At 57.2% G+C, this 27,207-nt stretch overlaps 3 protein-coding genes across 3 annotated transcripts in view; all 3 read left to right on the top strand.

Moving 5' to 3' along the window:
* Positions 1–1,681, top strand: part of LOC132015562 (histone H2B type 2-K1) — a 2,688-nt gene extending 1,007 nt beyond the window's left edge. The window contains exon 2 of the mRNA XM_059396096.1: positions 1,421–1,681. Within this exon, the coding sequence (XP_059252079.1) occupies positions 1,421–1,657 (237 nt within the window). The 3' untranslated portion in view covers positions 1,658–1,681. The remainder of the gene's footprint in view (positions 1–1,420) is intronic.
* A 2,033-nt stretch (positions 1,682–3,714) lies between these two features.
* On the top strand, positions 3,715–17,043 carry IQCA1L (IQ motif containing with AAA domain 1 like). Its single transcript, XM_059396093.1, has 19 exons — positions 3,715–3,725; positions 4,362–4,689; positions 5,632–5,751; positions 6,072–6,257; positions 8,617–8,688; positions 9,847–10,055; positions 10,533–10,617; positions 11,063–11,179; positions 11,287–11,362; positions 11,817–11,923; positions 12,499–12,582; positions 12,677–12,735; positions 13,666–13,748; positions 13,904–14,011; positions 14,645–14,844; positions 15,289–15,375; positions 15,648–15,825; positions 16,194–16,432; positions 16,942–17,043. Exons 1-19 carry the CDS (start codon positions 3,715–3,717, stop codon positions 17,041–17,043), a joined length of 2,451 nt encoding a protein of 816 aa, XP_059252076.1.
* A 1,567-nt stretch (positions 17,044–18,610) lies between these two features.
* Positions 18,611–27,141, top strand: ASB10 (ankyrin repeat and SOCS box containing 10). Its single transcript, XM_059395554.1, has 5 exons — positions 18,611–18,881; positions 19,707–19,974; positions 23,303–23,822; positions 26,586–26,699; positions 26,956–27,141. The coding sequence occupies exons 1-5, from the start codon at positions 18,611–18,613 to the stop codon at positions 27,139–27,141; spliced, it is 1,359 nt and encodes a 452-aa protein (XP_059251537.1).
* The last annotated feature ends 66 nt before the right edge of the window (positions 27,142–27,207 follow it).

Consider the following 27,207-nt stretch of genomic DNA (forward strand, 5'->3'; position numbering starts at 1 on the left):
CCCCCCCCCCCCCCCCCCGGCTCTGAGCAAGCCGGTCACCTACTTCGGCTTGTCCTGTCTCTTAACCCAGGGGTACTAGGGATGCTTGCTGTTCCCAGCCTCGCAGAGCACCTGTGAGAAGCGCCTACTCCCGGCGCTGGCTCACTGACAGACATTTGGGGGCATCAGCGGGCACCCGACTGGTCAAGGGCACCAGGCACCCTCGCCTCCCAGCCTCTTCCCCACTCAGCAGAACCAGGGCCGGGAGCCGGCAGAACAATGGTCTTGGCTGCCTTGCGTCTCTGCCACCTGCTGGAGTCTTACCCCTTGGTGAGACTAGATCCTAGACGAGGAGTCTGTCTTCAGTCGTTGTCCCAGTAGCAGTTTCAGCGACCTGACAACTTGGGTCTCTGGGAATGCTTTTGTGGGGTCAGGGTGAGGTTGGGACCAGCACTGTCATAGACGGGCCGGAGGGCAGCAGCAGAGGACAGACTCCAGCGACCGGCAGAACGTGGGGGTGGGAGGGAGCACTGGTGAGCTCGGCTGCATCACCTAACCTTGGGGCGCAACTGTGAGGCGAGGGTTGGCCCTGGGTTAGACTGGTGAGGGAGAGCTACTGGGAGACTCACCCATAGGCTGTGAAACTCACTGTGACCCCTCAACCCCAAAGAGAAAAAGATGTGATGACAACGAGGGGTTCAGGCTCGGGTCCCCTGCTCCCGGTGACATCCAGAGACTGGGGAGAGCCCGAGTTCCACTCCTGTCTCCACCACTGGCCTGACGTGTGTTATTGGCAGTGACCGCTCCCTTCGGAGGGAAACACCTCATGTCTGCCCACTCTCACGTTCTGATTGTTATCAGGCCCCTACCCCTTGGGTTATTGGAGGTCACCTAGTTCAAAAGCTTGTGTGACAGAGGAGGAAACTGAGGCACAAAGAAAAGCGCCCCACTGGAGGTTGGGCAGTGATGCACAGTAGGGCCACAGATCCCTGGTGTTCTGACCCCTAGTCTGGTGCTGGGATCGTGTCACACAAGCGTGCTCTCGGACCATTATTTGGTAATGCCGACTTACGTGCATAAACCCTTGGATGCGGTGGCAGTCCCACCTCCGGGAGCTTTGCGGCTAGGAGTCCGTTTCTGGGGGTGACGCTTTGCAGATACACTAAAGGAGAAAACCAAACGCTGTGCAACTGTTTCCATTTCCCAAAGAGTGATGCTGACATGTGGCTCCTAGGAGGAACATAATAACATTACTTTTTGCAGTTGGGAAAAACTTTTAACTGGGATATAGTAGTAAAAAACCCATCCCTGTTTCGGTGGCTTGGCCTCCGGAGAGAGGCTGGTGAGGCAGCCTTGCAGTCCCGAGCTTGAGCCCGGGGCTGGGGCCCGCAGCGTCAGGCAGAGCCTCCTCCTTAACCGAGCGGTTCTGCTGCTTCTCCAGGTGCACCCAGACATTGGCATCTCTTCCAAGGCCATGAGCATCATGAACTCGTTTGTGAATGATGTGTTCGAACGTCTGGCTGGCGAGGCTGCCCGGCTGGCCCAGTACTCGGGCCGAACCACACTGACCTCCCGGGAAGTCCAGACGGCCGTGCGCCTGCTGCTGCCCGGGGAGCTGGCCAAGCACGCTGTGTCTGAGGGCACCAAGGCCGTCACCAAGTACACCAGCTCCAAGTGACCCGGGGCCGAGCGTTTAATAAAGAGTGAACTGCTCCCGTGCACTGTGGTGATTTGAAAAGGGGAGGTGCGGTGTGCGGCAACAGTGTTGTCACTTTTTATGGCTACAGGGGGAGTAATACTCATAATTTTTAAATACTGCTTTCTGAGTGTGGCCCCTGGGCAGCACAGGGGCAAAGTTGTAACTTGAACTTTAGCAGGACTTGGGATCTGGATTAGAATCCCCGATCCGCTGTGTGTTAACTCTTATAGCCCACAGTTTGGTGATGCTTTTTCTGGCAAGCTGTCATTTTTGCCGTGTGTTGGGCACGGGGACCACATAGATCTTATCTTTCAAGACACAAAAGGGAAGGGTTCTCAGGAAGCTGCTGGGATCTGTAGGGTGTGTTCACTTGCCCCCATGTTTTCTTCCCCCTAATTTCAGAACAAATTGGTAGGAATATTTGAGGCTCCTCTCTTTTTGGAAAAATCACAAGAAAGTACCAAGAGGAGCTATATATCGTTCACCTACCATTTGTTCACACTTGCTTTTTCTCGCCCATTCGGCCTCTGCTCTATCTTACAGGCCCATGAGATAAGCTGTGAGGCAGTGGGGGAAGGGGGTTGCACTCAGTGAACAAGTCCCGAATCCTTTCTCTTCCCTTTGCCACTGGATAGACCTAGCTTGTCCCCTTCATGTACCGAGCGGGCTGGCTGCAATGCGGGCTGGCCACTGGATGCCGTCCCACACCCTTGACACCTATTTTCTCTCGGGAAAACCCTAACCTGGAGATGCCATGAGAGGAGAACCAATCACCCGCAATTTAGTTCCGCAGCTAGAAAGGGGAGGGCCCCGGAGACCGGGCCCCTGAGCCCTGGCCCTTCCCCACTCCCACTGAGTTTCCTGCCTTGCTGCGGTGTGACTCAGAGACCCACGTCCGATCGTGGAATTAGCATCTGCATTTTGGACAAGATCTCCGGTGACTCGCATGCACACGGAAGCCACGGAACGCCTCTGCTCTCGCTCCCCCTGCAGCTCTCCCCTTTCCCTTTCCTCTGCTCTGCGCCTGACTTCTTCACACGTCCCGACTTGACACTGAATCAAAAAGTCACCCCTGGGGCGCCTGGATGGCTCAGTGGGTTAAAGCCTCTGCTTTCAGCTCAGGTCACGATCCCAGGGTCCTGGGATCGAGTCCCGCATCGGGCTCTCTGCTCAGCAGGGAGCCTGCTTCCTCCTCTTCCTCTGCCTGCCTCTCTGCCTACTTGTGATCTCTGTCAAATAAATAAATAAATAAAATCTTTATTAAAAAAAAAAAAAAAGTCACCCCCAGCTGACCAGAGTCCAGGCGCTGCTGCTGCTAGGTTTTGTAGTTTCCAAAGAATGGTCTCCTGAGCCTGTCGTCCCGATGAGGTAAGCCACAGACGGCCCAGAGCGAGCCCCGAAGACCACAGAGTCCCATTTGCTACTGTCTCTAATGTCCTTCTTCGCACAGGCCTAGCTCGCGTGAACCGTGGGAAGCGCCATCAGACCCCAGGGAAACACGTGCTCATGCTCATCTCAAGGGAAGTCGTGACTTCGCAGCCCGAACCCAGGCCTTCTGACCCCAACTCCAGCACCCCTTCCCCCTCACGTCACACCTGCCCCCAGGACAGTCCTCAGTTAGAGCTAAGGAGGCTGGCTCTGAACAGAAGAAGCAGAGGGTTCCTCCGGCTGAGAAGGGTGTTGGAAAAATGGATGCCTTTAGGACTAACCTTCACCCCGAGCCTCATGGCTCCCAGGGTGGCTGCAAATAGTGACTCCTCTTTTATATGACCCTCACTCGAAAAGAAGCCAAGGCTGACCCCACACTCTGCCCCAACCTTCCAAGGCTTGCTTCCGGAACATTCTCTGAGATAAGGGTCCCCAGTCCTGTACCTGCTGCCCTCACCCCCCACTCCTGGCCTTAGAACATCGAGACAATGGGACAGAACTCTCGAAATTGGGCTGTTCTGACTTCCGGGGTGTGGAGTCAAGGTCGAGCCATAGGTTCTGCGGACTGCATGACCAGCTCACAAAGGGAACTGTGAGAAGTGGGCACCATGTCCGAGGGGTGAGTGACGGGCAGGAGCGGAGCCCCCAGGGCTGGGGCGGGTGGGTGGGGAGAAGAGATGCCCGGAGAGGGAGCTTGCGTGCTGGGCCAGCCCTGGCTGCGCCCCGGGCATTCATGCGGCTGCCCCGGCGGCTCCGTCTGTGGTCAGCTCTTCCTCTTCAGACTCTCCTGGAACTACTTATTCCAGAATCAGAGGAAGGGACCCTTCTCTACCCTCATCCCTCAACCCTACTTCCCACTCACCATTCTACACCCCTGCAGCATCCCGGGGCTGCACCCTCTCCCTGGAGGGGCCGACTGTGGACTCCACAAGAGGCTTCTTCCTTACAGGGAGCCGCTGAGGGCTGTGCCTAGCCTTCACCCTCCCCGCTAATCCGTCAGTGGATCCCTCAGTGGATCCCTCCTCGCAGCCAACCCCGCCTCCCACCTGCTCGAAGCCTGGGCATGTCTCCTCACTACCACCTCACTCCCCCTCAGGACTCCTCGACACCACGAGTAACCTTAACTGCACACCTCTGGAACCCCGACTTCACTCTCCTCAAAAGGCTCAGCAGAGCCCATCCCCCCCACACTGTCCCCACTCCTCTGAGGCCCAGATCACCCCAGACCTGCAGCCCTCTCTCATTTCCTCTCCAGAGCTTACCAGCGCCTCTGGGACTCCTCCCACGTGACCCTTCAAGAGCTGCTGGACCAGGAGCAGCCCCTGCTGGAACCTGTGTCGCCCAGGGAGCGGCACTCCTTCCAGTACAGGCTCTCGTCCGTCTACCTGTGCTACCTGGGGCTGATGCGCCGGTTCGACACCCTCTACGACCAGATGGTGCAGCCGCAGAAGCGGCGGCTGCTGCGGCGCCTGCTGGACAGCGTGGCCGGCCGCGTGCTGGAGCTCAAGGACGACCTGGTGCGCGCCGACCTCAGCGAGTACCACTGCCTGGACCGCGTGCTGCAGGACCTCAAGCTCACCCCGGTGCGCTGCGGGCGGCGGAGCCACGCCCACTCCAGCGGAGGCGGGGGAGGGGGAAGGGGGCGGGGCGTCAGGTGAAGAGTAGCCGGTGACCTTGACCTCCCACGGACGTGGAGCTAAGTGGGGCAGGATGTGGCGGAGAGGCTGGAGCTGGTCCTGATCCCCCAAGGACAACCCCGGTGTTGGGACCCCTGCGAGGGAAGGGGGGACGGCGCAGAGCAGGGGATGGGTTTCTGGAAGACCGGGTGCGGCAAGCAGTTGCGGGATGGCTAGAGAGTCAGGCTGGAGGCTCCGCGGGGCTGGGAATGCCCACCAACGGCAGGGATTGAAGACCACCCCCACACCACCAGGCTTGCTTCTCCAAGTCTGCTTCCTGGACCAGCCCCATCAGCAGCACCCAGAACTTTAATCAGAAATGCAGAATCTCGGACCAAACGGGGCTAATCTGCTTCTGCATTTTAACAAGCCCCTGGGGTGATGTGAATGCGCTCGCCGCCAGGCCCGCGAGGGCTTGGTTCGCTGCTCCTCATCGGAAGCAGTCTCAAAGTTTCCAGAACCCGCTGCTTCAATAGACTCAGCTGCCGACTTGAAAAAACAAACTGATAAAACAGATTCTCCAGGCCCTGCCACTCAGATGTGCTAGTCTGGGGAGGGCCTAGGAGTTTGCATTTTAAGAGCTTCCCCGTTCATTTTGATGCACAGTCAGGATTGGAACCACTGCCTGTTACATTTCTCCATCCTCCGGAATTCAGCTCCGGTTACACGGTGGAGCAGGGCAATAGAGGGATGAGCTTAAGGGGATCCGCCCATAACCCATGAATCTCCCGTCCTGGGGCTCTAGGATGAAGGAAGCCAGCACCAGGCTCGGTAAGCAGAAGATGGTAGTATCAGCCAGACGCCCTGGATTTTGAGTCCTGACCCTCCTTCCCCTGTGTTGCCCCAAAGGCAGACCTGGAGGTTCCAATCCCCAAATACTTTCTGTTGGAGCAGTCCACCGTTCTGAAGGAGCGAGAGCTGATGCTGGCAGAGATCCTGACCAGAATGAAGCCAGTGACCTCTGAGGTGGTAAGTCAGGGAGACACCCTCCCAGATTCCTCTCATACACCCCGCCCAGAACAGAGATGCCATCTTCCAGGACACAGAGAGGACTTGTCCTACCTATACCCGCCTCAGAGTGCTCCTTGGGTAATCCCTGGCCTGCTTCAAGGATGCTCTCATGCTCCTTGAGCCCTTCTGACACCGAGCTAGAGGACGGGACTTGGGCACTGAGATGCTCTGGGAGGACCGTGTCCCCAGCATGTCCTTGGATGATGGTCTCCCCGCTGCTAGCCTAAATATAACCCCCTTCTCGTCTTCTCCTGCTCCTTTGCCCCTACGATGGCCAGGGTATTCCAGAAATGCACCGGACCGAGGCCATAATCCTGCTGCAAAGGGCTGAGCGGGCCAGGCAAGGACGGCTCCGAGCCACCTTCATGCGGGAGATACGGAGAGAGGAGGAGCGGGATCGGAAGATTCGAGAGGACGGTTGGCACAAGTTCGATCAGGACCAAGCAGCTGTGACCATACAGAAGGTAACCCACCCGCCGGCCCCCCAGCACCCAGGAGGAAGGTCAGAGTTGAGTCACCTCTTCCAGGAAGGCTGCCTGGCTTAGCAATTGAGGACAGAGGTGCAGGGGCTTGGATTCTGTTTCCCCCACAACTAGATCCTTAACTCAGGACCTAAGCAGTTAACAAGCTTCTTTCTTGTGCTACATCTCATAAAAGCCCCAGAAACAGAAAGATCATTAAGATTAGAGGAGAAAGATCCAGAATAAGGTAGCAGAATAGAGTAGATGATCATTCCAGGAACTCATAAGACTGTTAAAGATGAGTCACTAAAATGAATCCCGAGACTCCTGGCAGCTGAGGTAAAAGGAATGGTGACAAATGAAACAGTTTGAAAACTGATGTGATCCAGATGTCCTCAAGGCTGGTACCATCTGGGTCACCCTCTACTTTACCATGGAAATGACCTAATCGCAGCCCATCCGCCCACTGCAGAAAACCCAGCCCCATCCCTAGGTGTCTCTGCCTTCTTACCATTCCTGTGGTCACCCCCTCTCCTGCTCTGGGTGGCCATTCCGTACCTCTCAGCACTTGCTGTCCCTCAGTGTGTGTGTGTGTGTGCGCGCGCGCGTGCCTTCGCTCACTGAGTCCTGCTGACACAGGCCTCCTCTGTTTGGTACTGGTTACCAGCTTAAGAAGACTGGAGACACCCTAGGAAAGAAAAGTCCAGTGCAGAAAGGGAACCCTTTGCTCCTACAGCATTGTACCCCCTGAGGCCACTGTCCTGTCCTGTTGTAGGACGTCCCTTGCCACCTTTATTTCCAGAAGCAGGCCCAGAACTGTGAACATGGGGCTGGTCTTTCTGTCTCCAGTGAACATCTCCCAGCTTCTCCGTCAAGTCCCAGTGCTTCAGAAACTGTCCACTGGCCCGAGAGAGGGAACTTAGAATTCCTTTCCACCAAAGCCCAGAAGCAAACCAACCAACCAACCAACTAACAAATAATGACTCAAGAGGATATATGCCCTCCAAATGGGATATGCTTTTTTATTTTTTAAAAAGATTTTATTTTATGTATTTATTTTTTTTAAAAGATTTTATTTATTATTTATTTGACAGAGAGAGAAATCACAAGTAGGCGGAGAGTCAGGCAGAGAGAGAGAGAGAAGCAGGCTCCCGCTGAGCAAAGAGCCCGATGCGGGGCTCGATCCCAGGACACTGAGATCATGACCTGAGCCGAAGGCAGCGGCTTAATCCACTGAGCCACCCAGGCGCCCCAAAAGATTTTATTTTTTTATTTGACACAGAGAGAAAGTGCACAAGCAGGGGAACAGCAGAGGGAGAGGGAGGCTCCCCGCTGAGCAGGGAGCCCAACAGGGGCCTCCATCCCAGGACACTGGGATCATGATCCGAGCCGAATGCAGATGCTTCACCAACTGAGCCGCGCAGGCACCTGTAGATTTTTAGGTTTTTAATCAGTGAACAGAGCATGTACATCTGAGTGCCTGCCTCTGGCTGACTTGCTCATGTCGGGCTGGCCCAGGGATGAGAAGACCCTGCTCCCCCGGGGCTCACTAAAGCAAGAAGTTCTGCCCCAAAGAGAGAGCCCCACTTCTCCCATGAAAGCCAAAGCAAGTCCTTGTTACCAGACAAGGAGAATGTGGAAATAGTGCAGACAGAAGCTGCTCTCTGAGGCTCTGTTATGGAACAGAACCCACCTGGCCAGGCCCGGGTGCTGCCTCCCCCTGCTCGGTGCCCTGTCCCTACCCCCTTGGCAGCCCGAGGCCTGGGAGAAGAGCACTGGGCAAGGAGTCAGGAACCCTGGCCCTGTGTCAGCTCTGCCCGAATGGGCTCATAGACCCAGGAGAGGCCACGTCCTCTCTCCTGCCTCAGTTTCCTTGGGTCAAAACTATAGGAATTCATCAGGGGAGCTCCTTGGTCCTTACAGCACTGATGTCTACGTGACTATATGCTGGGGGAGGGGAGGTCAAGTGTGTATTCCAAATACTGTGGGAACTCTGAGTCGTGAGAGTGGGGGTGCTTCTGGGAGAAGGTGGTATTTGAACTTGGCCTCAAAAGATATAGCAGATCGGAGGGTGGGGATGAGAAGGAGGGAATACCTAGGGGCCCCTGAGGGAGCAAAGCCTTGGAGCTGGACCACATGTGTGCCTACTGGCCCCGTGCTGTCCTGGGCTGCTCCCGCTCAGAGAGTCACTCGTCCACGAGCTGCCCCGGAAGGTGTCCTCGCCTCCCCCACCTCCTGCTCCTAAGCTCCCCTAGCCAGACCTTTCCCTGTGAGGGGCTGGTACATCTCCCTGGGGCTGATCGCATGTCGTAGCCCTACAAAAATGCAGTGTGGGGCGTGTCTGGGCCCACGTGTCCCCCAGGTGTGGAAGGGTTACCTGCAGAGGAGACGTACTCAGCAGGACCGGCGAACGGAGATGGAGTTCATCGGCATGGTAAGCCCCCGCCTCACCTCAGGCAAGGCCTCGGGGTGAGCTAGAACATGGGGTCTCCTCCCTCTGTGTCCCCATACAGCTCCGCACTGCCCACGCCTCCCGCCACTCAGGACTGTGTTTAGCAAGTGTGGAGGGGTGCGGGTTGGGGGTTCAGCATTTGGGAAAGAATGAGAAGGACCAGAAACCCGGGACCAAGCCCCATCCTTTGGTACCCCTCCCTCTCTAAAACCCTTGGAAGGATCTCACACGTGGGGCGGGATGAGGGGTCAAAGCACAGAGAATTCTGGACCTCATGTTCATGCCCCTGGCTGGAAGGAGAGGCTGAATGGGTGCGCCCAGCACAGGGAGGAGCCCCAAGGCTAGTGGGACCACCCCTCTCCCCCGCCAGGGCTTTTACAGCCTCTGGGAGAACCCCGGGGGCCAGGGTGGGAGGGAGGGCGTTCGTATCCCTTTCACAGCAGAGCGTTTCAAGCCACAGTCTCCCCATTTGCTCTGAGGGGCCCAGACTGGCTTCTCTTCCGCACTGCAGGGGGTCTAGCTGAGTGTCACCCGGGTCCATGAGCCCGAGCGTGCACGTAGGGGAGGTCAGGCTTGGGGGTTTGGAGAGCTGGACCCCCAGGAGGCAAGACAGGCAGAGAGAGGCCAGGGTCGGGCCTCGGGGGTAGGTTGGGGGGGGGGCATGGCGTGGCGGTGGGTGAGGAATGAGCCTGGCCGCCCGGGCCCATCGACAGTGTGAGCTCAGCGTTTTCAGTAATTGTCTCTGCGCAGAGTGATATTTAAAATACATTTGGGAGCCAATGAGGCGGGAAAGTGGCTGTGAGAGTGGCTGCCAACACGGGCCGCTGGGGCGGGGGTGTGGGTGGGGGCTGGGGCCGGCGGCCCACAGGGGAGGGTGTGCTGCGGGGAACGGGCAGGGGGGGCCAGCCCAGATGTATCTAGCAAAGTCATTATCAGAGTAATTTACACAGGCGAGTTTGAGCTCCAAACACAATTTCTTCTGATGCAGGCATGCCCGTCGTTCCGTGTGCGCGTGTGTGCGGGGCCGCGCGTGTGCGGGAGAGCTGGGGAAGCCGGGGGCAGGGGTGCGTGCCGGAGGCCGGGGCTGGGACCTCCCCACTCCCACTCCTGATGCCCTGGGCCTCTTCTCCTCTTCGCCAGCTCCCCTTGCCACCGAGCCAGGTGGAGAATGCGGGCGTCATGTACCAAGCCGGCCTCAGGGAGGATATCCGGAGGGTCCGCCAGACGGAGAAGGAGGAGGAGTTCCAGCTGGCGATAGAGAAGACCCGTGATTCTATCAAGGAGACAGAGGGGCCTGACATGAAGGAGAAGTTGAAGGAGCAAATCCGACAGTGGTTTATCGAATGCCAGTCAGTGTCCCCAGCCTTCAGCGCCGCTTTCCCTCGTCACCACCGTGTCCCCACATCTGTTCTGTTCTCTAGTCCGGGCTGGGCCGTTTTCTCCACCCACTCCCACCCCCTGCCCTCGCTCCCACCCCCTGCCCTCGCTGCTCACACCCTGATTTAAACCTGGAGCCCCCGACCACAGGACCGTCTCTGCGCATGACTTCTCATTTCCTTGGATGGAAGAGAAAATGCCAAATCTCGAAGGGGAAAGCATCCATGGGTGCCTCCGGAGGGGTTTCCGGTTTTGTTGTGCAACTCTCTGCTCCTTCCCTCCCATCCTCCACCCGGAGTCCTTCTTCTTTCTTCATCCTTCCCTCTATTTAGCTATGTATCCATTCATCCGCTCTGCCACCCCCCCCCACCCCCCCAACTACCCATCCACCCATCCATCTGTCCATCCACTCACCTGTGTATCTCTCTGACCATTTTATGTTTACTTAGTGCCCTTACTGGTCGATTCCCTGATTATCCAGATGATTCTGTAGGTGGATCCTACATGATCTTTGCAGACAAGACTCCAGAACAGGTACCCTACAGGTGGAGACAGGAGACTTTCTGTGGTGGGGGTGGGGTCTGAGGTTACAGACAGTACTGAGGGTAAACTGCGGGGGAGAGGTCAGCCTCCGCAGAGGCAGATGTGGCTGGAGGAAATATGTGTAGCTAGCAAGACAGCAGGGCGGGGGAGGCAGTGCCTGTGTCTGGAGAAGACATCTTTGGGCATGGAGAGAAAGCATGTCTGGTGAGATTCTTTGTGACTTCAAATCTCTATGGGCCAAGAAAGAGAAGCAGTTCTGATCAGAACATCTCTTTCTTCCTGGACACCAGTGAGGTCTCTGAACTTTCAGCTATGGATCCCTCGACCCCTGGACCCCGCGAGTGACCCCCGTCAACCCCCATCTCAGACCTGGGTTCTTTTGCTCCTGTAGAATCCCACTGGTCTTCTCTGAAATGTCTTCCATCATTGGTCACAGGTAAAAATGGAACTGGAGACAGAGATCCAGGAGAGCAAAAGAAAGGACCAAGAGAAAAATAAGGAGAAAAAAGAGAGGAAGCAGAAGAAAGGAAAGAAAGACAAGACCAGGAAGGGGGTAAAGTTCCTCTTGGTCTGAGGAGATTCCCGGTGGGAGGCTGGTCTGAGGGGAGGAAGGGGCAGGGACCATGAGGGGGTTGAGGTCAAAGGATGTTTCTTTTCTAGGAAGCAGACACGATGCTGAAAGTGGGGCCATCCAAGTTTATACCTGTCATCAATGCCGGCCATGAGGAGTACATAAGTAAGGCAGGAGCAGGCTGGGGAAGATTGTCCAGGCCCTGTGAGGGCCTTGGGGTGACCCAGGGTCCTGGGGAAAGTGAACACATGCTCTGTGGACGATGAGAGGTAGTGTGGGTGTGCGGATGTGGAGGTCGAGAGGAGAATGCCAAAGGAGGACGCAAGCGTGGGGTGCCATGCGATTCCCTGGGTGGGGGGAGTTTTGCCTTTGGCCTTGGGGTCAGGCCTCCATGATCTAGGTAGAAGCAATGCTGGACAGCCCTGTGAAGATGAAGGGACCAGCCTGGGTCAGGTTCCTGGTCCATGTAGGCATGTGTATGAGACAGACAGACAGGTGCAGAGACGGAGCAAGAGACACGTGGACCAGCCTGGGTCAGGTTCCTCTGCCAGGTTTCTGTGAGTGTGTGGGTGCCCTGGGACTCTGAACTTCATTCTTCTGTCCGTCTGTCCCTGGTTAGATGTATGGAAGAACCGGTGTGAGAGCATATACCCGAAACAGAGTTTTGACCCCGAGACGCTCCAGGTGGAGAAGAGGAAGGAAGTAGAGCAGGAGATCCGGATACAGGTGCGTGAGCTGGCTCAGGGCCGCCCTGCAGCCCTCCCCACCTCCCCTACTTGGGCTCTTCCCCTCAAGGCCCCTGCCCTGCCCCTCTTCTGTAGCAACCTCTACACACCGCCTTCTGTGTCATTCTAACTCCACCTTCGTCCATCTCGGTCCCCTTCCTCCTCTGCGTCTCTCTGGTCCCTCTCTCCCTGGGCTGCGGAGGGGCTCTGGGCTGGGGTCACACCCACCATTGTGCCCATCAACCCTTCAAGAGCTCCTGCCCTGTGGCCGCAGGGTGTACCTAGGAAGAATTAGATCATGTGACCTTTCCAATATGGCCTTTCCACCCCCTGAGGTGGGCGCCGTGATTGTCCCGATGTGAGACAACAGGCTAATTAAGTCCGGCAGCAGCTCACCTGGCACAGACTTTAAAGGGTGGGTCTGGGGCTTGAGCTGAAAGCCATTGACTCTAGCTAGGAGCTTCTCCCCACATTGGTGCCAGGTGAGGGCAAGGCTCCTGCGTGACCAGGGTATGGATTAGTATTGGGAGTGGACCGGTGCAGGGACAGGGACAGCACTCTCTGCTGTCCCCCCAGGTGGACGAGCTGATGCGCCAAGAGCTGAAGAGCCTGCGCCTGGTCGTGGACAGGGAGGAGGGGAGACCCTTGAAGCGTGCGAAGGCAAGATGAGGGGTGAAGGCCGGGACCCGGACGCGCACACAGCGGGGGAGGCAAGGACCAGAGGATGACAGCCCGTGTGCTTGTTTCCAACCAGAAAAAGACTGGGAAGAAAGCCGGGAAGAAGAAGAAGGAAAAAGATCTGACCCCAGACAGGTAGCAGACCCTTTACCTTATCGTGGGAGGTGGAGCAAACCCGGGCCCAGAACTGATCTGACTTCCGGTCCTCGTTCTGTTCTGTGTGACCCGGAGAGAGTCACTGAACCTCTCTGACTCCCTGTCCTCGTTAACCGAGCACCCGCCCTGCCAAGCCCACGAGATAGCTGGTGATGAAACAGAGCAGTGCTTGGAAAATGATGGCGGGCAGGCGGATGCGAGTGGAGGCTTGTCCTTGGGGCTCCCTCCCTCCTGCTCCCCCCTCCAGCCTTTTTTTTTTTTTTAAGATTTTATTTATTTATCAGAGAAAAAGAGGGAGAGCGAGCGCAGGCAGACAGAATGGCAGGCAGAGGCAGACGCAGGCTCCCTGCTGAGCAAGGAGCACGATGTGGGACTCGATCCCAGGACGCCGGGATCATGACCTGAGCCGAAGGCAGCTGCTTAACCCACTGAGCCACCCAGGCGTCCCCCGCTCCAGCCTTTTGCCTTAATCAGCTCTGTCCCTATCAAAGCCATCTCCCCCCGGACACCTCTCTGGGCCCTTGGGGAGCTCCCCGGCTACTCACTTCTTTGGTGAAGTGAGTCTCGAGCACACTGACGTCAGCTGCTTCCAGGAGCCTAGACGTCAAGTGTGATTTCTAGAAAAATGGTCATATGTTGGCCAAATGACTGGATTTCTGATGGCGGGACCTGGGGACCTGAGCAGACTGATGGAGGGAGGGCTGCAGAGGGCGCGTGTCCTCCTCACGCCCTGCTCGACCCACGGAGCCCCACCGTGGGCAGATGGCGTTCTGGCCAGCGGGTTGGCACTGTGGCTTCTGATGCTGGCCGTCCAGTGGCACTCTGGGTATTTTTGTCCTCAAGCCTGTCACTCATCTCCGTCTCCACTTCCCTTCGTCCTTGGGGACCCCTCTGCACTGTCCTCTGCAGGTCCGTGGACTCTCTGTTTGAGGAGCTCGTGGTCTCCGGCTTTCTAAGGAAGTGCGAGACGGTGGCCTTGAAAGATTACATTGGTGAGACCCCTGTCCAGCACCGGCTCCCAGGCTGAGGAGCGGTGCCCTGGCCACAGCCCTCCTGTGGCTAACTACCACCCTCTGCTGGGAGCCTTCTCCCCGCGGGGCTCTCTTTCGGCCCTGTGCCAGCAGATGCCACACACTTGTGCCCCCAGGTGACTACCTCTATCTTGGATCCGTTCTGAACCTGGCGAACAAGTCGCCTTCACCTTCCTTGTTTGACATAAGACAGAATGTGGCCTTGTATGGGGTCCTTCGCCTTGGTAAGATGCCCTGGGGAGCAGGGAGAACCAACACTGGCAGGTGGCTCGTGGGGGAGCCGAGGTGCCTGTCAGGGCGGTTGAGGTGGGCATGTCCCCGGTGCCATGGGCCCCTGCTGGACTCCTCCGGTCTTCCCCAGGCCCTGCCGGAGGTCACACCCAGATTGGGCCACCCCAGAAATCATGTGGACTCTTGGCCTACCAAGGAATCCGCTTTTCTGGCCCCTTTCCCAACCCCAAGTGATATCCCATAGTCTGTCTCCTTCCCAGAAGACCAGGATCTTTCTGGAGCGGTTGGCCCCAGGCCCTTTAATTCCACCCCTTCATGATCCAGAAGTGGAAAGAGATGGTACAGAAAACAGAAAGGGTGTTGGAAGGGGCTAGAAGGCTCCCTTTTGACCCTGTAGAGAACGCTTCATAATTGTACCTGGGAAGTCCTTGGAAGCCCCCTGGGCTGCCTCTCTCAGCAGGCCTGCCTGGGGATGGGGCCCCCCACACTGGGGGTCGGCAGGCCCCTAGGATCCAAACTTCATCCCACCCTGCCTTGGGCCTTCGGCCTCACCTTACACTGTGGCTTCCCCCCCCCCCCCCCCTACTGTCCTACTGTCTTCCTCTGGTCCCTGTTTCCTCTCTCAGGCTCCCCAGATATACACTCCATGGCCCCCTTCATCCGCTCGATCCTCCTGGTGGGCCCCTCTGGAATGGGGAAGAAGATGCTGGTCAAGGCGGTGTGCACAGAAACGGGCGCCAACCTCTTTGACCTGTCCCCCAGCAACCTGCAGAGCAAATATCCTGGCAAGACGGGGACACAGATGATCGTGCATATCGTCTTTAAGGTCTGGGTCCCCCGACTTCAGCACCTCTCGTTCTCGGGCTGTGCCCACAGGGCAGGGTGTGCTTTACACTTAGGAGATCCCTCATCTGCCTATTCGGTGTGATGTCTGGGGCTGCTGAGGTCTCCTTACCAACCCCTGGGAGGACCTTGTGGATTTCTGAAGCCTTGTGGATGGGGAGCATGGCGGGCAGTGGGGAGCAGAGCAGTTTCTTTCATGATAGGTTTTCTTTATGATGAGGCTTAATACGCAGGGTCCCCACATGGCGGGGAGGGCGTGAGTCTGTTCCTAGGGAGGTGTGGCGGATGGCAGCAGGCTGAGAGGAGGGGTGGACGCTGCGTGGGAAGTGGGGGCCGGAGCTCCAAGGTCAGCCTTTGGACCAGACGGGGGAGGTGACCCTTGCCCAGGGACATCCGACGTCAGGTTTTTATTCTCTGACCTGTCCAGGTGGCTCGGCTCTTACAGCCCTCTGTGATCTGGATTGGGAATGCCGAGAAGAATTTCTATAAGAGGGTCCCAAAAGAAGAGAAGGAGGTGCGGGACCTGGGTAGCAGCCGGAGCCAGGGGCAAGGCCGGCGTGGGCTTGCTCAAGTCAACTCCAAACCTCACCCGCTGTGGGGCCTTGGACAAATTCCCTCTTCTCCTGCTGCCTTGGACTTATCCTGGAAGCAGGACAGGGGCCTCCTGGCCACCTCCCTGGATCCCTCCCGGGGTCCACTGGAGGCTGGGTGTGGACACGCGCTCCGAGAGAATGCAGAAGCCCATACAAGTCACCATGTTCCCGTCCCCACCCTGCCCCAGAGCAGATGGACCCAAAGCGAATAAAGAAGGATCTCACCAAGGCCTTGCGACTGCTGAGCCCAGGAGACCGCGTGATGCTGATAGGGACGAGTGACCAGCCGCAGCTGGCGGAGATGAAGGGGCTGTGCCGGACCTACGAACGGATCCTCTTCATGCCTCGGCCCGATTACGCTTCTCGCTTCGGTGAGACCCTGCGATGTGAGGACGGGCCAGATCGGGGATCCAGGGACCGGCCCTGCCCGAGCCTCCTCACCCTTCTCCCCCTCCCCACTGGCGCTCCGAGACGGCGCCTCCCATGGCAAGGAAGGGGAACTAGACAAGCAGCCTGGCGGTGTGGGTCCTGGCCTGGCTCCGTGGACACGGCAGGCCCCGTAAGTCCTCCGAGTCTCATTCCCTCGTGTCACGTGGGGAGAATGAGTCCCACCTTCCCGGGAGAGGAGGCCCTGATGAGCACAGAGCCACTCTCCAGACGCAGGGACCTCGTGTCTGATAGGGGCCGAGGTGCTCACTGCGGCTTCTCCCTGTCCTGGGTCCTCCCCGGCTGCCTGCAGTGCTCTGGAGGCAGATGATAGAGGCCCAGGGGGTCCAGGTGACCCCGAACCTAGACATCAGTGCCCTGGCCAAGGTTTCCGATGGCTACACACCTGGTCACATTCTCCAAGCCATCCACTCCGTGCTGACTGAGCGGCGGGTCCTACAGCTGTCCAAGCGGCCCCTGGTGGCCTCAGAGTTCTTGGGGCACCTGGCCAAGCTGGAGCCGGTGTACAGGGAGGAGGAGGAGTCCTTGAAGGTGAGGCTTGGGGGTGTGGGGGGAGGATAATGGGTCGACACTAACCAGGGAGTCAGCCCTCTACGGCCCCCTTAGACACCTCCCTCTGCTCCGCCCTGGAGTCCAGCTAGGAAGGGGACGAGAAATCCAGGAGAAGGGCCTGTGGCAGGACCAGCTTACCTGGTGTCCTCAAGGGCTGGAGCCTAAAAGTGTTACCTGGGTTTTAAGAGCCGTGGTTGGTCCTGGCACCAGCGAACACCCACATTCCCCTCCTGAGTCACCACCCACCAGTGCTCCATGGGGGCAGGATGGCCACAGAGAGAGGGCTTGCCCCCTGACAGTGGCTGACCCCATGGCCTAGAGTATTTGGTGGAGAGCAAGGGAAACGGGGACCCTAGCAGGACACCTGAGCTGGGGAAGAGAGGGGGACCAGCTGCTGCGGAAAGGGGAGGACAAGTTCGGGAAAACAGAAGCGGGGGCGGTGGGGGGGGAGCCAATGCCCTCCCCTCTCCCCCTCCTCCTCCCACCAGGACTGGTACTTCAAGACTCCACTGGGCAAGAGGAGGGTAAAACTCCTCAAGGACCAGGACGCTGGGGAAGCCAAGCTGGCGAAGGAGAAGAAAAGGAAGTGATGGTTGAGGCAGGGTGCTCGAGCTGGGCAGGGGCCTGGGGCGCGCCCTGCAGGTGAAGGGCCTGGGGCAGAGGCATAAACGTCCAGGCAGCTCAGCTCGGGAGCAGCTCTCTCTGTCCATCTCCGTGCTTCTCACACCTGCTCTGTGCCCCCTGCCCGTGCCCAGACTCTCCCTCCTGCCGCATTCCTGCCGGCCCTCCGTCCTCACCCACTCACAGCCTACACCCTCAGCCCCCAGAGCCCGGTCCTCTGACCCCACCTGCGTCTTCATCTCCTGTCCGTTCCTGTCCGCGCTCCCCAGCTCTCTTCCTGCTTGGGGTTTTTAAGAAAGAAAAAAAAAAAAAATAGGAAAAGAAAGAACAGGAAAAAGCGAGGGGAGAAGGAAGGTCTACGGGAAGTCTGGAAAAGAAAAAAAGCAAGTGTGGAAGTCAGCGGACGCTGGTGTTAACCCCACCTCGGCACTAACTCCCTGTGCGATCTCACACAGACCTCTCCTGTGTCTGGGCCTCAGTTTCCTTGTAAAGCGAGGAGAGATTGGACCAAGGTCCCTGGTACTCTAGGGCTTGATGATCCTTACAGGAGTGTGTCAGGGTTAGGACTCTCAGGCGGTGGCGGGGTGGAGTAGACGGTTCTAGAGAGAAAGGGTGTATAGGTGGCCAGCACAAGGGACAGTGGGGGGCCGGGTTTGAAGTTCTCTTTCTCCTTGTTATCCTGCTTATCTTCCCAAATGTAAGTAGTCTTGTTACCCCAATGTGCCTGAATGGGCCACTTCCTCCTCCTCACTCCCCACCTGGGACCCCTCTAACATTGGCAGGTAAGGATGGGAGATGGTGGGGTCAGACCCGTGGTGGGCACGGGGAGTTTCTATGGCTGCTCGTGGGCTGAGCCCTCTCTCCCCAGGCCGAAGTCTGTCTTCTGGAGAACACCTAGAAGGAAAGCCTCGTGGAATGGAGCCTTCTTAGCCATTCGCTCCTACTGTGGACCCTTTCCTTGGGTGTGGGAGGCAGAAGCTTGACCGGTGGCATTTGGGAGGGCAGGAAAAATCGCCGGGCACCCACAGGCCCTCCCTGTGGGGTCAGAGCCCAGGCCGCCGGAGCCTGGCTGGGTGAAGCACACAAGAGAAAACAGAGAGAAGGAAATGGCAGCCTGAGATCCACCACCCCCGTTCTAGTCCCGGCTCTGCCACAAGTGCTCACACCTTGGGCAGATCACTTCCCACACCTGGGCTCTGTGCTCCTTTACCTGTGAAACTGCAGGTTGGCTCCCACGACCTGGGCGATCCCTTTTCAACCCTGCGGGTCATCAGCTCCAGGGTGGGCTCAGTGTTGGAGGGCTCGAGCCTCACTCTGTTTTCCAGCTCTTCCCTAATGCCCACGCCGGCCTGAGGCCGCCTTCCTGGGACAGACAGCGCAGCCAGCCCGGGGTATTTATGGCACGGCCTGTGTGTGCTCCCTGCTCCTCCCACACCAGGCCTCTGCCTGCCTCGGGCCCAGTGCCTGCCTGCCCAGTCGGCCGGTGACATCGCCCTGAGACCCACTTCTTCGGCCCCTCTCTCCCAGAGATTGGCCATGCCTGGGAAAAGGAGCTCCCCTCCCCGCTGGGGAGGCCACCTGGGGTGCCTTCCTTTGGCCCCAGCCTGCCGGATCTGGGAGTCCCAGTCCTGCCCAGTCTGGGAACCGACCCGGCGGTCGCCACTGCTATGCCGTGACATGGCCTTGCAGAATGCCCTGTACACTGGAGACCTGGCGAGGCTGCAGGAGCTGTTTCCCCCACACAGCACAGCCGACCTGCTGCTGGAGTCCCGGGCCGCCGAGCCTCGCTGGAGCAGCCACCAGAGGGGTGAGGGACTGCCAGGGGCGGAGGGCTACGGGCAGGGGCCTGGGCTGACCCGACGCGACACCGAGTTACCAAGTGCTTGAGGAAAAGGAGAAGCCCCTGGCTACTTCTCCCCTACCCAGAGGCTTGCCTAAGCCTTGGCTCGGTAGCGAAGTCATGCGGAGCCCAGAATAGCTTCTGCTGAACCGCGTGGCCGGGTCAGGCTCAGCTCAGGGACACAGAGACCCTCTCCGTCCATCTGTCCGTGCTTCCTTCCCCCTCCTCCCTCCCTCTGCCTCTGACCCCCAACCCCAGCTTCCCCCACTCCTCTTCCCACATGCTCTTACGTACTCTGTCCTCATGAGCTGGTCCCCAGAAGAGTGCAGGGGGCGGGGAGAACCCCCCAGTGACAGACACGCCCTCTGTGCCAGGCTGGTGGAGAAGCCCAACACAGGGTCTGCAGAGAACCCGGAGTCTGCCCCGGGACCCATCGTCACCCGGGCGGCCTCGGGACCTGCCCTGGCCTTCTGGCAGGCGGTGCTAGCAGGGGACGTGGGCTCGGTCTCCCGCATCCTCGCAGATTCCAGCACTGGCCTGGCCCCGGATTCCATCTTTGATACCAGCGACCCGGAGCGATGGAGGGATTTCCGCTACAACATCCGCGCTCTGAGTACGGGCTTGGGGCACGGGGCGGGGGGGCGGGGAGGAGGCCGGGGGTTCTGAGTGGGAGAGGGGAGGCTGGCGGTGGAGCTCTAGGCTCCCTCTTGCCAGCCTCCGCCCACCTCCTCTGTTGCCTGGTGGCTGTCGGCTTCCCTGCAGGGTCTGAGACCTCCATTCCTCTCTCCCTAGGACTCTGGTCTCTGACATACGAAGAGGAGCTGACCACACCCCTGCACGTGGCTGCCAGCCGGGGCCACACAGAAGTCCTTCGGCTGCTGCTGAGGCGGCGGGCACGGCCTGACAGTGCCCCTGCGGGCCGCACCGCCCTGCACGAAGCCTGTGCTGCAGGCCACGCCGCCTGCGTCCACGTGCTGCTGGTGGCAGGAGCGGACCCCAACATCCCCGACCAGGATGGAAAGCTTCCCCTGCACCTCTGCCAGGGGGCCGGCACCCTTGAGTGAGTAACCTCTCAGCCCTGTCCCCATCCTGCTCTCAGCGGAGGGACGGGGGTCAGAGCCAAGACCCCAGGGAGGATGAGCGAGCAGGTCGGGGCGTGCGGGCTGGCTGAGCTCGGCTGGGCTGGGAGTCAGGAAGAGGGTGCTCCCTAAACCACCCTTCCATTGGCCTTGGCCCTGGAACTTTGGAAGGGCCCGTACTTGGGATGGTTTCTGCTTCCCCAGGGGTGTAAAAGGACCATGGCAGGGACCCAGATGCAGAGCCTGGGCTGGGAAGTTGTCTGGATTCATTGTGGGCAGCGGGAATACTATAAAGTGTTCATTTTTCTGACCCTGTCCTGTGCTCCAGGCCCTGTGCTAAGTACAACAGTAACTGAGACATAAGCCTGCCCTCAGGGAGCTGACTCTCCAGCAGTGTTCCAGATTGTCTGGAAAGGAAAGCAGCTCCCGGTTAAGGCATGCATTGATCCCTGTGGGCAGGTCTTGGCATTTCCCTAGTGGTGGCTAACCCTCAGATAAATGGGCCTAGGGACGGAGCTCAGCTAATTAAACTCACAGGAAACTGATAGACCCATCTTTTTAAATAGATTTTATCTGTTTATTTGACAGAGAGAGAGAGGAGGGCATGAGCAGGCAGAGAGGCAGGCAGAGGGAGAGGGAGAGGAAGAGGCAGGCTCCCTGCTGAGCAAGGAGCCCAATGCGGGACTCAATCCCAGGACCCTGGAATCATGACCTGAGCTGAAGGCAGATGCTTAACCGACTGAGCCATCCAGGCGCCCTCTCACTCAATTTTTTTGATGACTGTGGGATCCTGGCAAAGGGAGCCTTGGCAAATCCACGAAGTACCTGTACGTGCAATAGAGGCCCTCCCTCTACTGACCGCACACCTGGTGAATTTCACATCTTGATCCTGAACGGGGCCAAATTTCTATCCTTTCCATCACAAGCTACTTAACCTCCTGTTAACCTCATCATCCTTCTGCACACTCCATTGATCTATTATGTTCGAAGATGTACTCTATACCAGTATGTCCCAATAGAAACACAATGTGAGCTGCGTATGTAACTTAAAATTTTCTAGTAGCCTTATAAAAATAAAAGAACATGGGGCACCTGGCTGGCTCAGTCAGTAGAGTTGGGACTCTTGATCTCTGGCTTGTGAGTTCAAGCCCCACATTGGGTGTAGAGATGATTTTAAATATAAAATCTTAAAAAAAAAAAAAAAAAAAAAAACAGAAAAAGACGAAATTAATTTATTAAATTGTGGTAAAATACACGTAACATAAAATTTACCACCTTGACCATTTCTGAGGGCACAGTTCAGTGGGACTAGGCAAGTTTACATTGTCAGGTGACCATCACCACCATCCCTCTCATGAACATTTTTAATCTGATAAAACTGAAATTCAGGGGCACCTGGTTGGCTCAGTTGGTTAAGTGTCTTCCAGTCAGGTCATGATCTCAGGGTCTTGGGACTCCTGGGGCTCCCTGCTCCATGGGGAGTCTGCTTCTCCCTCTGCCTCTCCCCTTCTCTCCCCCTCCCCGTGCTTGTTGTGTTCACACTCTCAAATAAACAAAATCTTAAAAACAAACAAACAAACAAAAAACCAACCTGGAATTCTGTCCCCACTAAACAACAGCTTCTCATTCCTCTCTCCCTCCAGCCCGGGATAGCCACCACTCTTCTGGGTTCTAGAATTTGACTATTCTAAGTACCCCATATGAGTGTACTTACAGGACATTTGTCCTTTGGCGATGGCTTCTGGCACTCAGCACCGTGTCCTCAGGGTTCATCCCGGCTGCAGCAGGTATCAGGATGTCCTCCCTTTTTCAAGCTAAATGAGACCCCATTGTCTGAAGATGCTACATTCTATCCATGCACCTGCTGGTGAGCACTGAGACTGCTCTCATAGTTCGGCTGTTGTGAATAGTCCTGCTGGGAACATGGGTGTGCAAATATCTGTGAAACAAGTGAAATTAATTTCATTTTTAAAAAAAGATTTTATTTATTTGACAGAGAGGGAGAGATCACAAGTAGGCAGACAGGCAGGCAGAGAGAGAAGGGGAAGTAGGCTCCCTGCTGGCAGAGAACCTGACGCGGGGCTCGATCCCAGGACCCTGAGATCATGACCTGAGCCAAAGGCAGAGGCTTTATCCCGCTGAGCCACCCAGGCGCCCCTGTGAAATTAATTTTAATAATATCTTTTATTTAACCCAGTATATCCAAAACATTGTCACTTCAACATGTAATCAGTATACAGAACTAATGAGATATTTTTACTTTCTCTTTTTTTGTACCAAGTCTTCGAAATCAGTGTGTGTTTACACTCATGGTGTGTCTCCATGAGGCATGGTCATAATCCAAGCGTTCAGGAGCCACGTGTGCCTGGTGATCACCGAATCAGACAACACAGCTCTACACAATCCCACATTTTTGGCTCTGGTCACGTTCTAGCCCAGCCATATGGAGACCACACCTGGTTGAGAATCATTCTGCCCTTTCCCAAGTGAACAGAAGTATTTTTAAAGTTATTATGGATAACTTTAAGCCTATAGAAAAGTGGGCAGGATAACATGATGGGCCCCGTGACCCATCACACTCACTCTCCCTGCCAAGGGCCGCTGTCACGGCCTTTCCAGGAATTTTCTCCTGGGCCGCTCACAACTTCATTCGGTCTAGGTATTAACAATTATCCCTATTCTACAGATGAGGACACTAGCTCCCAGAGGCTAAGTTCCCTTCACCTTGAATTTCCGTGTACACAGTCTTACAGGCACGCATGACCTTCTGAGAGGGCTATCTTGGAGCAAATCTGGCTGGCCAATTTTGGTTTTGTTGTTCTTTTTCCTATGCCCCCAATTCCGTCTGCACCCATGGCCAGGCCCCACGTCTCCCTCCACCAGCCCCGGTGTGCGCAGCCCTCCAACTGCCCTGCAGGTCTGAATGCCAGACGCTCTCTTTCCTGGCTGTGCAAACGTGGGCCAGGTCCTCACACCCTCAGGGCTCAGTTTCTGCCTCAGGACCTAGGAAGAAACAAGTGAGTTCATGTAAAGCCCTCAGAAGGGTTCCTGTTCTCAGGGATGAGGGCCCGTGTGACTCTCACCCCCACAAAGAGGTTAGGGCAGCGCTCCCGCCGGGGGCAAGCGGGCTTGGAGAGAAGTCTTGCTGGCCCCAGGACATGGCTGGGATGACTAGTGACCGCGGGGTGGAAGGGGAGGGGAGGGACAGAAGCCGGAGTCACCCCAGTACTCCCCACGGGTTTGCTCCGCGCGGACTGGTAGGAGTGGAGGACTCTATTTCCCTCCCCACCCCCACCTCGCCCTTCTCAGGTGTGCCGAACTGCTCCTGAGGTTTGGGGCCAAAGTGGATGGTCGGTCTGAGGAGGACGAAGAGACCCCTTTGCATGTGGCCGCCCGGCTGGGCCATGTGGAGCTGGCAGACCTGCTTCTGAGACGGGGGGCATGCCCTAACGCCCGTAATGCCGAAGGCTGGACCCCGCTGCTGGCTGCCTGCGACGTCCGCTGCGCGTCCCCCGCCAACGCGGAGGCCACCACCGCCCGCTGTCTCCAGCTGTGCCATCTGCTGCTCTCAGCTGGAGCCGAGGCTGATGCTGCGGACCAGGACAAGCAACGGCCTCTGCACCTGGCCTGTCGCCGTGGCCACGCCGCCGTCGTGGAGCTGCTGCTTTCCTGCGGCGTCAGCGCCAACGCCATGGACTATGGGGGACACACGGCCCTGCACTGTGCTCTGCAGGGCCCGGCTGCAGCCCTGGCCCAGAGCCCAGAGCACACGGTGCGAGCTCTGCTCAACCACGGTGCCGTCCGCGTCTGGCCGGGGGCCCTCCCCAAGGTATGGGGCTGGGGCCAAGGGGAGGGCCGTGAGGGTGAGGGGGCCATCTGGGAGCCTCGGACCTGCCCCCGCTCACTCTAGATGCAGCCTCACACTTTTTTTTTTTTTTTAATTTTTATTTATTTATTTGACAGGCAGAGATCACAAGTAGGCAGAGAGGCAGGCAGAGAGAGAGGAGGAAGCAGGCTCCCTGCGGAGTAGAGAGCCCAATGCGGGGCTCGATCCCAGGACCCTGGGATCATGACCTGAGCCGAAGGCAGAGGCTTTAACCCACTGAGCCACCCAGGCACCCAGCCTCACACTTTTTGATTCATCACATCAGCAGAGCCCAACAGGGGGCAAAGGCAAGGACACAGACCAGCAGGAGGGGTGTGTGTGTGTGTCCACACATGTGCTCACACGTACATAAACACATGTGTACATACATGCATATGCACGTGCGTGTGCATGCACCAGTGTGTGCGTGTGCGATGAAGGTGGACGGAGGGCAGGAAGGCAGATAATCACGTACCTGGAAAGCCAGGAGCCGGGACTGATGTGAGTGTCAGGGAGTTTTTTCTTCGTCAGGGGAGTGAGCTGATGAGAAGAGCACGTGGGAAACTCAGCCTGGCGGTGGGATCCGCTCAGTGAGACACTCTATGCACGGGAGAGGCTCCCCCAGGGCAGAGCGATGAGCCTGAGTCATGAGGTTCAAAGCCTCCAGACCTTGTGCAGACAGACATTGTCCTTGTTTCAGAAAGCTTAGCAGGACGGGCATCCCCCAGACCAGCAGCCGCTGTCCTGGCACCAGAGAAAAAGCCTTTCACCATGAATTTCCTGGCTGTCTCCTATTTTATTAACATAAAATATTCCCAAAGTAGATTCAACTTGAAGACCTATGCTCCTAGATGCCCTGTCCCATACTGCATCATATCTGGAGGGGGCCATATAATGTCGCCGAGGGTGCTGGGAGTGGATTGGGGACCCCTTTTCTCTGAGGAGCTGGGTCAGAACAGTTATAGGGCAGCAAGCTGTGGGCAGATCCCTCTGGGCCATCTCGGGTCTTGAACTGTCCAACCCTGCCTGATTCTGGACACTCCTCTCCTGTTCCTGCCTTTCCCCTTCGCTCATAAACCTAGAAGCATCTGTCTAGATTCCTAAGCAAGACCAAATAATTAAACAGCCCGAGAGTTCGGCAGATTGGTCTCCCCTTTGGGAAAATACAAGAAAATCAACAATTAACACTAATTAATCTCCTATTAACACCAGATAATTAGGAGACGAGCAATTCCTTGTAATCTGACGGTGGCTCTGACAGCTAATGATTTCCCCTTCAGGGAGAGGGTGGGAGGAGGAGGCAGAGCAGTGAAAGGGTTTCCCGAGACCCCACTGCCCGCCCCCCGCCCCCAGCCTCGATCTGCCTGGCCTTAGGGACTAGTACATCAGTGGGGCTGGTAGAGCCAAGTGCCGCATTCCTCCCCTTCGTCTGGGTGCTGCATCCCAGGTGATCGAAAAGTTCAGGAAGGAGTCCCCCTCCGTCTCCCACAATCCGGAGCAGATCCATGCTTGGCTGAGGTGCCGTCTCCCCGCCAGGAGTCGTCTGTGATCACTGCCGGCCTCAGCCAGCTCTCCAGGAGCCACTGGGGGCTCAGGAAACCTGGAACCGGGGTCTGGTTTGATGCTTGTTCCTGTGACTATAGGCAAGTCACTGGAACGCTTTGAATGCATGTTCCTTGCATGTAACACAGTCTCTAGCGAACGGTGCTGAAAAGCTGCAGGAGCCTCCTGGGTGACAGTAAGAGGGAACACAGCCCTGCCCACCACCAGACACTATTCTATGGTGTGATACCTTGGAAGTAAGTGACAACCACGAGTGCAGGCTCTGGAACCTGGCGCACAAGCCTCATGACCCTTGGCAAGTTGCTTAATCTCTCGGGGCCTCAGTTTCCTGTGCATGACACAGGGACGTAAGAGTGCGCCTGCTTCATAGAGTTAGTATGAGAACTGAGCTCATACACATCAAGCCCTTGAGATGGGATCCTAACCTGGAGCTAGCGATCAATCCCTGTTAGCTCATGTTCTTCTAAGTTAAGTAACGTGCGGGAAAGCTGCTGGGCAATATCCCGAAGTAGAGGGAGAGAGAGATGAAGTTTGAACTACCGCAGGAGGCTTCCGGGAGTGGAGGGGACTTGGGATGCTGGGATGCGCTGGGCTTGGAGATGGAGGAGGAGTCAGTCCCAGACCTGCCCTGGGCAGATGGGGTGGGGCAGCGAGGCTTTTCTAGACCACAGGACAAAGCACCCTCCCAACACACTCAGTCCCTAGCCTGCCTGGTTTTCATTGTAACAGCTTATCTGTGGTTGATGTGTTTTCACTGTTTCCTCCCACTGGAATCAAAGTCCCCAGCTGACAAGGACCTGTCTGTCATCATCATTGCTGGGTCCCCAGAGCTCAGCCCATAGTGGCCCTCAGTAAATATTTACTAAATGAAGAAATAAAAGAATGAAAATGGCTCCAACTCGATCCTACCAGGCCTCTTCTGGCCTTGTCCCTTCTCTCTGAATCCTCTCCCCAATGGCCTCACTTTAACTTGATCACAACTGCAAAATCCTAAGTCTTGAGGTTATATTTATATGTACTGGGGATTAGGACTTCAACATTTTGGGGGGGGGGCAGAATTCAACCCACAGCAGCCGTTCTATCACCATCTGGCCATTCTACGCAGACTGGCTGGGGACCTGCTGTGGGGGGGAAGCCCAGAAGTGCTATCTCTGCCTCCTCCAGGTGCTGGAGCGCTGGTGTGAGTCTCCGAGGACCATTGAGGTCCTGATGAACACCTACAGTACCATGCAGCTTCCCGAGGAGGCCATGGGCCTGGTGCCTCTCGAAACACTGCAGGTCAGATTCCAGGACCCGGAACACACACACACACACAGCCTGCCTGTCCCCAAGGGACTCCCGCTGCCTCCAGGGAAGCTCCGTTCCTTCCCCCAACCCTGCCCCAGAGAAACGACCCAGAGACCCACTTACGTCCCAGCAGAAGAAGACCCACAGGGTGAACACCCAAAACTCCAGCATCCCCCCGCCCCGCTCTAGGAGGAAAGGGTGCCATTTGTCCAAGGCCACCTCACTGAGCCCCTCATTCTGTCCCCAGAAGCACCACCGTTTCTATTCCTCCCTTTTCGCCTTGGCAAGACAGCCCAGATCCCTGCAGCATCTCAGCCGCTGTGCGCTCCGTGCTCACCTGGCAGCCCACCTGCCCCACGCCCTGCCCCGCCTTCCCCTGCCATCCCGCCTGCTCCGCTACCTGCAGCTGGATTTTGAGGACGTGCTCTACTAGGTAAGTCCTGGGTTCCGTGGGTGGCCCCAGCCATTTAGAGGGATGGGTCGGAAGCAAGAGAAGAAT

Source organism: Mustela nigripes, chromosome 4 (genome assembly GCF_022355385.1).
Source record: "Mustela nigripes isolate SB6536 chromosome 4, MUSNIG.SB6536, whole genome shotgun sequence".
In the NCBI taxonomy this organism is placed as follows: Eukaryota; Metazoa; Chordata; class Mammalia; order Carnivora; family Mustelidae; genus Mustela; species Mustela nigripes.

Bases quoted from the DNA above. Each gene is read 5' to 3' on its own strand.
- IQCA1L (XM_059396093.1), top strand. The intron at 14,845-15,288 runs GTCTGGGTCCCC...TGACCTGTCCAG, and splicing joins TCGTGCATATCGTCTTTAAG to GTGGCTCGGCTCTTACAGCC. The intron at 16,433-16,941 runs GTGAGGCTTGGG...TCCTCCCACCAG, and splicing joins AGGAGGAGGAGTCCTTGAAG to GACTGGTACTTCAAGACTCC.
- ASB10 (XM_059395554.1), top strand. From the start codon at position 18,611: ATGCCTGGGAAAAGGAGCTCCCCTCCCCGCTGGGGAGGCCACCTGGGG. The intron at 18,882-19,706 runs GTGAGGGACTGC...CTCTCTCCCTAG, and splicing joins CTGGAGCAGCCACCAGAGGG to GACTCTGGTCTCTGACATAC. The intron at 26,700-26,955 runs GTCAGATTCCAG...TTCTGTCCCCAG, and splicing joins TGCCTCTCGAAACACTGCAG to AAGCACCACCGTTTCTATTC.